The sequence below is a fragment of the Emys orbicularis genome, chromosome 10, assembly GCF_028017835.1.
Source record: "Emys orbicularis isolate rEmyOrb1 chromosome 10, rEmyOrb1.hap1, whole genome shotgun sequence".
Lineage (NCBI taxonomy): Eukaryota > Metazoa > Chordata > Testudines > Emydidae > Emys > Emys orbicularis.
The window spans coordinates 55,738,923-55,753,179 of NC_088692.1; the positions used below are offsets into that span (position 1 = coordinate 55,738,923).

A 14,257-nucleotide genomic window follows, 5' to 3' on the forward strand; every position below is an offset into this window, starting at 1 on the left:
AAGGCTTCTGAAGCTCCAGGTCTCAATTCTCCAGCTAAGTACCAAGGTCTAACACTTCTGCAGTACAACTGAGTAGGGGTTATCAAGGAAATGATCAGTTTCATGAAGATGCAGTGACCTGGAAGGCAGGTCTCTGATGACATCATTTGTTTTGGGCTGAGTCTGGGGAGGAGCTCTGTAAAAACCAGACCAAAAGAGAGAGAGGGGTAATAGCTCCTTAGCAGCAGCTCTGTGTGCATGTTACTGTTAGCCAGCTATCTGCAAGGGAGTTTCTTCAGGGAGTGAAGAAAAGCCTATGAACTGTTGGGAGATTCTAAATCTTTCCTTGAGATGTCAGCCAAGAGCTTCAGCATAGTCACAGCTGCTGCAGTGCTTATTCTCTTCCAAAAGACACAGCTCTCAGTGCAAGCACCGTTAAATGGTAAAGCCTTTCAGCTTTTTATTTTATTGGCATTCCTAATCTGGCAAGTCTAATGTGGGCAGTAAAATGGAGAGATTATTGGTTTCCCTAGTATGTTCATTGGTGTTGTTCTAGCTAGCAGATTACTTGGACTAAGTGTTAGGAAATGTCTCAGGGCAGGTACATTCCTGGGGAAGAGCATGTGAGTTTGTGTTATGGACTCATTCCACACTCAGTACTGCTCAGTCTGTGATCTCTCTGCTCCTCAGGGAGTGAGGCAGAAAAGGGACCCTCCCTGAGTTAGTGGGAACACTGTATACTCATCCCTTTAGTTTTAAGGAGGAAAAACATGGCTCAAGTCACTGTGAAATGCCACCTTTCTTACAAACTGGACTTGATGTTTTTGTTTTTAAAAAGATGGTGGTCAGCCTTCCCCTCTTGGCTTTTGGCTGGAGTTAATTCTCATCCATTAAGAAAAAATTCAGTGCAGTTATATAGGAAATAAGGGAGAACTGCAGCACGGATCTGGGGGAAGAGAGGACTGCTCAGCACCTGTGTGTTCATGGAGTCTTTGAGATTTAGCGTGACTTTGAGCACTCAGCCTCATACAGTGCCACACCAGTACAAACTACTGGATTACGGCTGTTTGCTAGCAAGGGTTACACTAGGGCTGGAATCAAAACTTTTGGGGTCAACATGTTATTTCAGGCATTTTTCCTGAGGAGTTTCATCTTCTCCAGCAGAATCTCCCACCTTTGGGCCAGTGGTTTTCAAACTGTGCAGTTCAGAGTCCTATTGGTGGTTCACAGAATAAAGTATTTAAGAACAAAGTAGTGGGTGGCTTGGAAGTTGTAGCATGTCTGGGAGAGAAACTCTCTTATGAGCTCTGAAAAATTATATGTTCCATTATAACAGAAGTGGTAATTGAGGTATGTGCCCGTCCTTCTGACTTCGCCAAGCCATAGGGGTAACAGATGGGGAGACCATCACTCCCCCCACACACAAGTAAGGGATAGCTATCGCTCCTCACTTTTCCAACTCAGAGGTGCATTTTGAAAGATCATCACTTCCTATATATATATATATATATATATATATATATATATATATATATATATATATATATATGTGTGTGTGATGGGACACTGTCACTATATTTCCCCCTCCCGCATGCCCAGAAACATAACTGAGTCACTCATCACTCAGACTTCCCCACACAAATGGGGGAGATTCCGCACAAGAAACTGTCGCTCCCACACACAGAGGGAAAGCCAAGGATTACCTGCTGCTGTTTCCCCCCTCACACCAAAGTGAATCCCGCATTCTGGTGACACTCACATTGGCCAAACCGGACAGTCTCTACGCAAAAGAATTAATGGACACAAATCTGACATCAGGAATCATAATACTCAAAAACCAGTGGGAGAACACTTTAACCTGTCTGGCCATTCTTTGACAGACCTGCGGGTGGCTATCTTAAAACAGAAAAACTTCAAAAACAGACTCCAACGAGAGACTGCTGAGCTGGAATTGATATGCAAACTAGACACAATCAACTCAGGGCTAAATAGGGATTGGGAGTGGCTGAGCCATTACAAACATTGAATCTATCTCCCCTTGTAAGTATTTTCACACTTGCTTCTTATCAAACTGTCTGTACTGAGCCATCTTGATTATCACTTCAAAAGATTTTTTTCTCTTACTTAATTGGCCTCTCTGAGTTGGTAAGACAACTCCCACCTGTTCATGCTCTCTGTATGTGTGTGTATATATATCTCCTCAATATATGGTTCACTCTATATGCATCCGAAGAAGTGGGTTGTAGCCCACGAAAGCTTATGCTCTAATAAATTTGTTAGTCTCTAAGGTGCCACAAGTACTCCTGTTATTTTTGCGGATACAGACTAACACGGCTGCTACTCTGAAAACTCTCCTCAACCTTTGCCAGTTGCTGCTATGCTAAGCTCTATCCCAACTGGCTGGCATTTTCTAGATACACTGGCATTTATTTTACTGAGAAAAATAGGGATGACAGTGGCCTTGTCTACATGGGCAAATTTATGATCCAGATTTCACCACCATTGCAGCTCTACAGATGGTAGCAATACTGAAAACTGCACTGTAGACAAAGCCTAGGAGATTTTGCCATCTTGTCATCCATGCCTATTCTGATCAGAGTTAGATGGCACTGTTTCTACTGTTGCTACCACCAGTGAAGCTACAACCGTAGTGAATCACAGGTCATTAGAGCTTGATGGAGAATGGAAATTCCATTTTGCCAAGGATTTTGAGATTTTGAAATTTGTTTTCATTCTGATTTGGAATGAAACCTGAACATTTCAAAGTTCTCCACACAAAAAATTCAGAAAAAAATTCAATTTCAGTCAATCAAAATGTTTCATTTTGACTTTTTAAATTTTATAATATATAAAAGTTTGCATTTCCTTTGAAAATTTCAGCACAAGGGAACCAGGGCCCCATAACTACCACTGAAACAGAATTTGAGGCCTAACCTTACCTTGCTTCGAAAATCCCATCCCTAATCAGAACACAAGAGCAAAGTACCTCTACTTTGCAGAGCCCTACTAGTTCATCTTGATGATTTAAGCTGTGTACGTGTGCAGGGCTATGCAGGTAACTGCACTTCAGGACACTGGAAAGTCAGACAAGAATCACTTATTATGCACATACACAATAGTTGTCAGACTCTTATAACTTAGGTTCCTTTTCCAAATAAAAACCCAGATCTAAATACCCCAAAGTTTGGGCTAGGTCAGATTTGCATCAGCTTGGAACCAATTCTATTTCAGGTATGTCAGTCCTGCATGAGGACAAGTGCCTCTAACTCCATAGAAAAGCTTGAAGTTTTAAAAATATGAATAGATCTCCATACCAAAAAAAAAAAATTAAAAAATTAAAAAAAATAAGCATTTGAACAGTTCCTTCGTGTGAAACACTTCCACCCCACACTAGAATGACTAAATGGAATTTTACTCTAACCAGTCACCTCCGCTTTGAGAAGAAGCAAGAGCGATTTCATTTACAAGAAATGTGATAGGCACACCCTACCCAAAACTAACTATCAGATCTGAATACCTACAGTACAGTGTTGCAAGTAATATCAAAGCTATATTTGGTGTGATCTGTAGCTGTGGAAATTGACAAACCATGGACCACATTCAAGATTTTAAGCAATCCTGGCTAGTTATTTATGCTCTCCAGTTTTACTTCTGAACCCTTGTCTTTGTTTGTGTATTGTGATACTTAGATTGACAGGATAACAAAAGTCAAAAACTATTTAAAATATTGCTGTGCTTCTTACAGAGATGACACTTTTTGACCTTCCAATGACTTGCAAAGGTATTGGCCCAAATTCAATCCCTAATGCAAAGAATTAATTTGTCCCATTGACTATTTTAACAAATAAGCAAACAATAGCCACCAAGTAATGGTCTCACACCTCATAGGAAGAGGCATTTACACTGTCTCCTAACAAACCACAGCCATTTCCTACAAGAATCACATGGTGAATACCCAGAATGATTCTGCAGAAAGGACTTCCTTTTATCTCTCACTTTGGCAGCTGACAATCAAATTTTGCTTGCTGCAGGTGTGCTTCAACCATCTGAACTATGCATGTGACCTTAAATGACAACCACATGCCTGCCCATTTGTGCTTCACATTGTACCAGCCAGAGAGAAGAGCTCATTTCTGTGTGTTGTCTCTTGCCATTCCAAAAAATTTGGCTTTAGAGAGGTAATTAATAAAAATCAATCAATCCAGCCAAGCCCCTATTTAGCACTTTTCATCTGTAGCTCTCAAAGTGCTTTACAATGGAGGGCAGCATCATTATCCCCACTTTACAGTTAGGGAAACTGAGGCACAAAAAGGGGATAGTGACTTGCCCAAGGTCCCCCCAGCAGGCCAGTGGCAGAGCTGGGAATAGAATCCAGGTCTCATGAGTGCCCATCAAAGGGTCTATCCACTAAGAAACACTACCTTTGCCAAGGATTCAAATAACTAACCGATTCTCTAGCTCTGTGGGCAGGAGCACAGGGATCATTGTGACTGACAGTACATGGGTTCAGTCTTTAATAATCTGTGAAAACTGGCCTCCTTGTACTGGACAGCTGAAATCAGAAGACAGTTAAGTACTGTAAAATTCACCAGCTGACACTATATAGAATAAGCTCAATTTCATATATTCACAGTTGTATTTGTTTTTGTTTTTTTAAACAGGATCTAAGTGGTCTTACATTGGTAAGTAGTTATTTTAATTCATACGCTGAAATTTAATTCTGTATTTTGTACTTTTAAGGAAAACAGGCCAAATTCAACCTGGCAACACCACACTGGAATCAGTGTAGTTATAACAGGGTTGAATTGGGCCCATTGTCTAGCAACCTCCTACTTAGATGTCAGGGTTTGGCATTGGGAAGGATTGCTTAGCAATATTCACAAGTGCCAGCTAAAGGGATCTGTGTTAACCTGCAAAATGACAAGAACTGCAGATGTTCCCCGAAGGTGCTGTCTTCATACCATTTACAAGTCTCCCTGTAGGGCTGTGGACAAAACCTCTTATTCTCCAATCCAGTCCCTAACACATACTGGAGGTGAATTTTCAAGCTAAAGATATTTTTAAAATGTTATTAATCTAATGACTTTTTATTTTAAGGTAAAGAAGGCATTGTAAAACCAATTTTAAAGACTGGGATTAGCATAAAATATTAGAATAGAAACTTTAATTTGTGATGAAATTTCATTTGAATGCAACTGCAGTAAAACCTGGTTAGAACACTGCTTACTGGGTTGTATGGAAAACAACACTGTATCTACGTGACCCACATCAAAACAGTAAAGCATGTCTTCTGTGTGCTGGAAGTCATCTCCCTCCATCTCCGTCACCCTATCGCCTTTCACTATGTTAGACACTAAAATGAAGTCAGCAGCAAGAGAAAGGAAAGCAGTGGCATTATACCCACTCGTGGTGATGGAGATGAGCATGCAGTTATAGGGGCAAGGGAAAAAACCATGAGAGCCATGAGCAGTGCTAGAGCTAGAGCTGCTATTAGTGACCAAAATCACTGTTTGTTAAATGAACACTGGATGGGACTGAATGCTGCCATTGCTACACCACTAGTGACATTAGAGCCCAGGGCTGTATCACAGGATACCATTGCATTTGACAAAGCATCACTTTCCAGAACAAACTGTGAACCTGACAGAACTAGGTACTTGTCTTGGATACAAATGGAACCTGCTGTATTTTATACAGTATCCTTAAAGGCAAAACTGTTCTACCATCTGCACTGTTCTTGTATAAAAGTGTAGCTCAACTGTGTTCTGTACAGCAGTCTTGTTGACATCATTAAGAATCGTATACGGTGTGATAGCAGAACATGCCTATTTGTGTAGGAACCAGTGCGGCTGAATGGATCACAAACTGAACTGGGACTTGGACCTGTGTTCCACTCACAGCTCTGCCTATGGTCTGCTCTTTGACAAGTTACTACACCTCAGGGAGTTCCCCATCTGTAAAGTGGTCATAATGATACTCAATGACACACTTCTTTGTAGTGACTGGTCCCTGCAGGTGATGTTAGGGGGGAGCTAGTGTTCTCATCCATGTGCAGGGGAGTAGAAGGACAGAGATAGACTCCTGGTACCTTCCATCCTCTTTTGGCCCTGCACAGAGGTCTGGCACAGTCTAGCCAAGGGAACAGACATGCTGAGAAACCATGTGCCTTTGGCCTTGTCTATACTGCCACTTACAGCACTGAAACTTTCTTCACTCAGGGGGGTGAAAAAACACCCCCCTGAGTGATGCAAGTTTCAGCACTGTAAAGTGGCAGTGTAGACAGTGCTCCCAGTGCTGGTAGCTATTCCCCTCGCGGAGGTGGTTTTATTACAGCGTTGGAAGAGCTCTCTCCCAGCGCTGGAGCCGCGACTACACAGCCATGTTAAAGCGCTGTCACGGCAGCACTTCAGTGTCGGCTGTGTAGACATATCCTTTGTTACATACACAGAGGATATGTCTACACTGCAATTAAAAACCCGCAGCTGACCCTTGCTAGCTGACTCGGGCTCGGGGGCTGTTTAATTGTGTGTAGATGTTCAGGTTGGAGCCTGGGCTCTGCAGCCTGAGCCTGAACATCTACACTGCAGTTAAACAGCCCCGCAGCCCTGCCAGCCCAAGTCAGCTGGCACAGGCCTCCATGGGTGTCTAATTGCAATGTAGACATACCCTGTCACTTTTCTGCCCTAGTCCTACTGGGCTTCTGCACTGCCCAGCACTCTGCATAGCCAGACCTAAAGTCCCAAGAGTGGTCAGTTTTACACAGCATTGAGGTCTGAAGCTAGGGATAGACTGATTTGAGTAACAAATTTGTGTTTCTCTCTGCTGTACAGATTAAGCCTTATTATCCAAAAACCATTTCCCATTAGTACTTATGTGTTTGCCTTTCCTTGACCACTTCTCTTTCCATGGTAAAGGTCAGAGAGTTAAGAAAAGAACTAGAAGTGTCAGCTACAAAAACAGTTTCAACTTCAGCTAGAAAACTGGAATTACAGGGCTGATTTAATCAGTGATAGTTTCCATCCCCAGCCTTGGAAAGAGGTGTTTTTATAGCCTAGGACCCCTTTGTCAGCAGTGCAGTTTGGCCACGGTTTAAGTGACTGTTTCAATTCTTCTGCAGCTCCTCACTAGAAGCTGAAAGTCAATTGACCCAGTGCTCTTTGTATGCTGGCCCTCTGCCTCCTTAATCAGGAGTACTGGATATAAATTGAACATACAGAATTACTACTTTAAGGTGGACAGCTGGCTAGAATGCAGAAAGTTAGCTGGTGTTCCACAAGAGTATTAAAGAAGAATCCCAGCAAGGTTATTAATGCACTTTAGTGCATCTATGTGGAGGGGAAGTGGGTACCACTGCAAGTAACCTTAAGTGTCATAAATTAACAACACTTTAATTAAAGCTGAACAATCTTTAGTTTTATTGTTGCCATATGTTTACTTCAGTTCAGCAAGGTGCACAGAAGCCTGTGCTAAGAACTCTCACCTCAAGTGGGAAATGTGCAACTTTGATGACCTTGTTAGAATATCCCTAAAGTTTCCAGCACAATTATTAGGCCTTTAGTTAAAGGCTGTTTTTGGCAGTTCCCCAAGATGACCACTTAACAGGTTTCTCTCTAGATAATGCCCATCACTGAGCTTCTGCATGTTACCACATTTGTGACTGTAGCTTGGCTTCTTGGGTCTCGTTGCTACAATTGTATGCATGCAGGTCACAAGGTGGGGGCAGGGAGATGGCACAACCCCAACATGCAGCCCCAGTTTTGGGGTGTGCGTTGCTCAGCTCATTACAAAGCTGTGCATCAGTATAGTTTCAAGTAATTTTTATTAATCATATTTTACTTACACGCTTCTCTTGTAATGCAGCCACAAGGGCAAAGTCAGATCTCCTTACGCTCATTCACTCAGGACTACTTACTGCATGTGAGGAAATGCATGACCAGGAGCTAGAAGTTGTACATTAGAACAGGAGGTGGTCTACAGGACAGGTGGTCTACAGTAATCTGGGGTCCTAAAGACACCATGACAGGGAGACCCCATGGCCTCACCCTCCAGCACCTGGAACAGTAGAGGCAGGGGTCCCTTCTCCTCCCACAGAGGCAGAGGCAGCAGCAAGGGGCCTCCTTTCTCACATGGTAACAGCACCCTACCTTCCTCTGGTAAATGAGATCACTGCACTCTTCTTCCACACCCAGAGTCCTCTGCGATCATAGTATAGATCATATCATAGGTAGGGAGCAGTGACTTGTGGATAATCACCCATTGAGATGCATGGGGCAGCTCATTCTTCCTGAGCTATCTTTTGGCTGCAGCTATCGCTACATTGATTACACTTGTCATGTTTTGAAGTTTTCTTCACAACTATGAGCGCTAGAAACTTTCTATTTAGAAAACTACAATTTTACTGTAATAGCACAACCCCAGGAGTTGGGGCTCTCAGCACGAACCAGTAGTACCTATGCCTTAATCTGGCCCTAACTTATATTGCAACTTCTTACACTCTGCTGTTAGTTGCTTTTCTTTCCCTGCTCTAGTGCTCACAGACACCCTTGATCAGTGGACTAAACTTGGAGGTGATGTGTAAGGGTTGTGTGTACAAATGGGCTTGAACCTGAGTAGATTTAAGTCAGTCACACTAGGCCTTCTAGGGGCCCTGTCCACATTATAGAATCTTACATTTGAACACAATTGGCAGTGTTAGGAGACAATGCTGAGCACAGCTTGTGCTGGTCCACTATGACTGCAAAGCCCTGGACAGTAGGTCATCTAATTTGAGGGCTCTCCATTTTCAAACATAAGATATTTTTTTTTTTTTGCTGTAGACAAGTGCTAAATCAGTTTAAGTTTACGTCAACATACATGTTGACAGGCTCCCTAGATTTACCTCTGAATTTGACCCTTGTTCTGCAACATAGGACTCCTATTTCCATAGCAATCCATTCCCACTCTGTTGCAACCTATTCTTCATATCCGTTGCACCAGAAGGAAGAGTACTAAAACAGCAGAGCTGTTCTGCAATGTCTGGCATTTAAATACCATGTAAACTTATCACTCATTCCGTGAGTCCATCCCTGATGTCCCTTATGCAACAGCGAGCTGGACTGAACCCTAGTACATGCAGGTACAGCTTCCAGTGACTTCCCCCATATATGCCAGGGTTCAATCTGGCCCACCAAAGGCAAACTCTGTTTCACACAATCTGTTACAGCTGAGTTAATTAAAAAGTGCCTTAGAGCGCCATTGCTTATCTGCTAAGGAAACCATAATTTCATAACTGCCAAAGTGTGACAAGAGTCCAGCTCTTTCAAGTGAGTTCTGGTGCACTAAAACAAAGACGGCTACATGACAATATGCAGGGTTCCTGCAATGCCTGGAAAAACTGGTTATGGACAAGGAAACAAGCTGATGAGTTAGCTGAAGCTGATGTGGGGAAATGGACAAGAATCTCTGTAGTTTAATCCTCATTGGCTGTCATTCTCTTTGCTTACCAGAAATGTGCACATCCACCCTGATGTCATTGATGTGCCTAAAAATCTCAGTAATTGGCATATTTTACAAGAAAAAGAATTATCTCCAATCTCAACTGCTGACCAGTTACTAATCCCCAGTAACCCAATCCCTCCAAAAAAGTAGGTCTGAAAAAGTGTATTGCACTTCATGATGTGGTTTCCAATGGCTGAAGTCAGATTTCTGTTTTACTAATCTTTAAAGACTAGCCATTTAGCAATCACGTGACTGCCATAATCTTGTTGGTACAAGATATTAATGTCTTCCTGGAAACCCAATACCTTAGCAAGGTGCAGTCAGAGTTTGGGCCGGGCTTCTTGGGTTAAGACTGGGGCAACCCTTCCTCCCCTGTCCCAGCTCCACACAGAAATCTAGCCTCTGATTCAAGGAAGCAGACATCCATTTTTACCCTGCCTGCTGGGCCCTAACTGACTGCCGCCTGGCCTTAGCTCCTCTAGCTGCTTGAGGACTGATTTTCATTGGTTCCACCTGCAACTGATCCTTGGTGGCCTCTCTAGGCAGCTCAGGAAGGACTAAACTTGGTGCTCTTTTTCCCCAAAAGGACACCTCCTTCAGGCAGGGTGCACCAAGGTGGTAGGGCCTCCAGCAGAAACCAACAAATGCCTGGTACACCCTGTCAGTCATTAAACTACAGCTGCACTGGTGCTGGAAAACAGGTATGAAGTTTTGTAGTATAGAGGCAAGGGAGAACCCTGGAAGTTTTGTCTGAATAGTGACTACAGGATCAGGCCCATGGCATCTGAAATGCATGAATAAGATAGAGAGGGCTGAATTCTACTCTGTTAGACTAAAAGAACTTGTATTGAAGTGAAAGGGACGGCACTTGAGGATAGAATTGGTGTAAGTGCTTTAGTTTGTCTCTCTCCCGCAAATGTATGACATCACCTAAACAGATTTTGTAGTATATTTGCCACTGTCAAATCTAACAAAAGTTGAAATACAGATTTCACTTCTTGCACTAAAGCTTAATAAAGACTTGCACATCACGTCTCAACCTCAAGCGGCCAATTATTTTTATTTCCTGATGAGCTGGGTTATATCCTCAAAGTGTGTGTATTCCCATAACCCAGTGCCAAAACAAATAGTACATAGTTCAGATTTCTGTTCTGTGTTCTGATGAATGGGTCAGTGTTTTGCTAAAACACATGCAAGACGGATAGCTGTCACCTTTCAACAGTTTTGGTCTACTATTTATTAGCTCTCAAACCCACTAAAGAGAATTTAAATGCTGTTTAAGATATGCCATGAAAATCTGGGAGATAAAGAATCAAAGGGATTTGCACTCCAGCACTAAGTGAGATCCAATTTAGATTATATTTGTGGAAGACAAGCTCCCAGATCACTGAACCTTAACAACATCAGCATCTATCAATAATTTTCATATTCATTAGTTTTCCTTTTTAAAACATTTGAACTAGTTTTGACATCAATGTTCTGATCTAGGTCAGATTCTGGCACCCATAGTTCAAGAAGGATATTGGTAAATTGGTGAGGGATCAGAGAAGCGCCACAAGAATGATTAAAGGATTGGAAATCATGTTTTATAGTGATAGTCAAGCAGCTCACTCTGTTTAGCTTAACAAAGAGAGGATTAAAAGAGGTGATTTATTCACAGTCTATAAGTACCAATATGGGGAACAGAAATTTGGTAATAGAGGGCTCTTCGATTTAGCAGATAAAGGTACAACAAGATTCAGTGGGTGGACACTAAAGTGGAGAAAATTAAAACATAACATATCTGGTAAAAAATATACTCTGTTAGGGCCCAAACTTGCCAACGTGTATGTAAGTGATTTGATTTGGTAGTTAATGGTGCTGCTTCGGTGAATAAACATTTTTAGCACTTCTTTTTAAAGTGTCAGTGCAATTGCCTGGCTACAACACAAAATGATAAGACAAGACAACTAAAATCAGTGCATATCATCAAATCAGCTTTCCGTAAGAGTTTCAGACATTTTGGAGAACTCTAGTAAAATATTCCAGGCCCTTGGACCCACTGCCTGAACACCTGCCTTGATCAAGAGTCAGTGTGCTTTCCCTTTTAGCTACAAGATTTTCCCAGTCTTTTTGTTCTGTGATTACTTCATATATCTCTTCCTAGTGAGCCAAGGAAAAGAGTGTAGCTTCAGGCACCCTTGGAGCTTCAAAAGCAGCCCCATTTTGATGACTCTCAGGAAGGACATACCCACCAAATCAAGCTGACTCTCACACTTCATGTGTCTATCTCTTGTTGCCATTTTAGTTGCCTAAAAATAGATATTCAGTCTAGAATACAACAATGGCATGGAGTACAAAGTATGAGTTCTAATGCAATGGCTCAACAAAGAGACTACTTTTATAGCATTTAGAGAAGAGGTGTTTACTGGTAAAAATGAAATGTTTTTAATCAAACAGTAGAGCATGTTTGAAAGAGATCATCAAAATTATTATTACAGATTATGTCTGAGACAAATCAAGTAGTTTAAGGCTATTCAACTCAAGCATAGGGCCTCTTCTGGGCAGCATCTGCGTGGATCCCCAAGAGTATAAGAGACGCCCCTCTGCCACCACACATCCAAGCAGCAGCTGGCCAGATTCCACACCAGAAGTGTAGTTCTTGTCTCTCTCCTTCTGCCCATTGGTGCCTAGGTGTCTGAAACGGGCCAGGGAGGGTCCATAGCTGACCTTCCCCATAGTAGCCACTGGATGAGTACATTGCACCCTCTGCTACGGGAGGTGCAGTTCCTGGGAGCCCAGATTTCTTTCTGCAGATGCCAGCTGGTGACATGGCACCTTTAGTTCTCACATTGCCTATGATAAATCCTATCCCTCAGAAAAGGGGCTGGTTTTATAGATAGTTTATTTCTATGGAAGTGAATCATTTACATGTATACGTCAAGTTCTCTGAAGGCTTTTCCTATTTGAGGGTGGAGCTGACTAGATACGAGTTCATGTATGTAGTGACTAATAAAATCATAGATTAATGTATATTTACCATTAGAATTAAATGAATTTGAGTCTTAATATATAAGCATTTTTTGCACCACAATTTCTTAGTAATGATGGGTCAAACTCAAACTACTCAGTCAAGGAAGTTACATGAACAGCTTTGATTGCAGGAATTTGGCCCACTCCTTCCAGTAATAGACTGAATGTGTGAAACTGAGAAACAGTTTATCTCACCATTTTAAATAGAGAAAAGGACAGTTAGATTCTGTTCTGGGTTTTGGGTGAATATTCAGGGAAACAGGGGAGTTCTTATATTATCCAAACCAGTTGTTACTAGCATGTAGGGAAAGTACCAATGAAGACAACAACAAAGATTGATAAACCTGTCTCTTCTGTTAACATTCCCAGGTCCTGATGGAGAGAAAACTTGGCCCAAGAAGTATCCATTTTGTGGAGGAGTATTCCAGTCTCCAATAGATTTTCATAATGATATTCTCCAATATGATACCACTCTCTTACCTTTAGAGCTTGTAGGCTACAATGTGTCCTCCACTGACCACTTTATGTTGACCAATAATGGTCATTCAGGTAAGGAAACCAAATGTGCAGCAAGAGAATTTGAAAGAAAGAGTTTCTGGACTTATATTTCATTTCTTATATTATTGGCAGTGATCGACCAAACCCTAGCAATAGAATACAAACATCTTGGATAACTGTCTAAAGAAACTTGTAATTATAAAACACACAGCAGTGTACCATATATATAGCTGTTGCACTTTAGATTAACTTATGCTTGTGAAAAGTTTTTCTTATTAATTTGGTTAAAATACTCAGAAATAGGAACAGAATTTGCAGCTTTGTTTAGAAAGAAGTGAAAAGTCAGTAAATCTGGATGAAGTCACCCTTAATAGATATTGTAATTAACTGGAAAGATAAAATGTGGTTCACTGAATTTAAGACAAAAATCAAGCAAACCTGGGAGTTTCAGCAAACGCCTCTACTATTTGAATGAAGATAGAGAACTTCCTTAAGTGTGAGACAGAAAGACATATATAACCATTAGGATCAGCTTACACACACGCCTAGCGCCCTCCACTGTAGCGTTAAGGCAAGATACCCTACCAACAACAACAGGGATGAGAACAGAGATGAAGCAATCTCTTAAAACTTCAGAATATTTCAATGCCACAAAGTAGAATACTTATAAGCCAATTCCCCACAATTTTTTCTAGAAACAACGTAAAGACTTACAAACGAGAACAGCAGCAAGGCTCTCCTGCAGCACATCCTTCTTCAGTACTGCCAAAGCGTCAAAAAACCCTGCATTATAAAATACCTCAGACTTCACCCCTTCCCAGCATGCTTTGTTAAAAGGAGCTTGACAGGCAAGCCTCTCTTTTCTCACTGTTTCTGTGGGATAAACATGCTCTGTACCATACCCGTAAATAGCCAGGTCCCCCAAGGAACTGTACTGGGATCAGTTCTGTTCAACATATTCATAAATGACCTGGAAAAAGGGGTAAACAGTGAGGTGGCAAAGTTTGCAGATGATACGAAATTACTCAGGATAGTTAAATACAAAGCAGACTGTGAACAGTTACAAAGGGATCTCACAGAATTGGGTGACTGGGCAACAAAACGGCAGATGAAATTCATTGTTGTTAAATGCAAAGTAATACACATTGCAAAACATAATCCCAACTATACATACAAAATGATGGGGTCTAAATTTGCAATTATCACTTAAGAAAGAGATCCTGGAGTCATCGGGGATAGTTTTCTGAAAACAGCTGCTCACACAACTCTCCCAGTCAATTCACATTCCATG

General features: G+C 41.6%; 1 protein-coding gene across 1 annotated transcript in view; it reads left to right on the top strand.

Annotated features, from left to right (window-relative positions):
* The first annotated feature begins 330 nt into the window (after positions 1-330).
* CA12 (carbonic anhydrase 12) overlaps positions 331-14,257 on the top strand; it is a 45,073-nt gene continuing 31,146 nt past the window's right edge. Inside the window, exons 1-3 of the mRNA XM_065412524.1 lie at positions 331-421; positions 4,641-4,661; positions 12,838-13,017. Of these exons, the coding sequence (XP_065268596.1) occupies positions 331-421; positions 4,641-4,661; positions 12,838-13,017 (292 nt within the window). The remainder of the gene's footprint in view (positions 422-4,640; positions 4,662-12,837; positions 13,018-14,257) is intronic.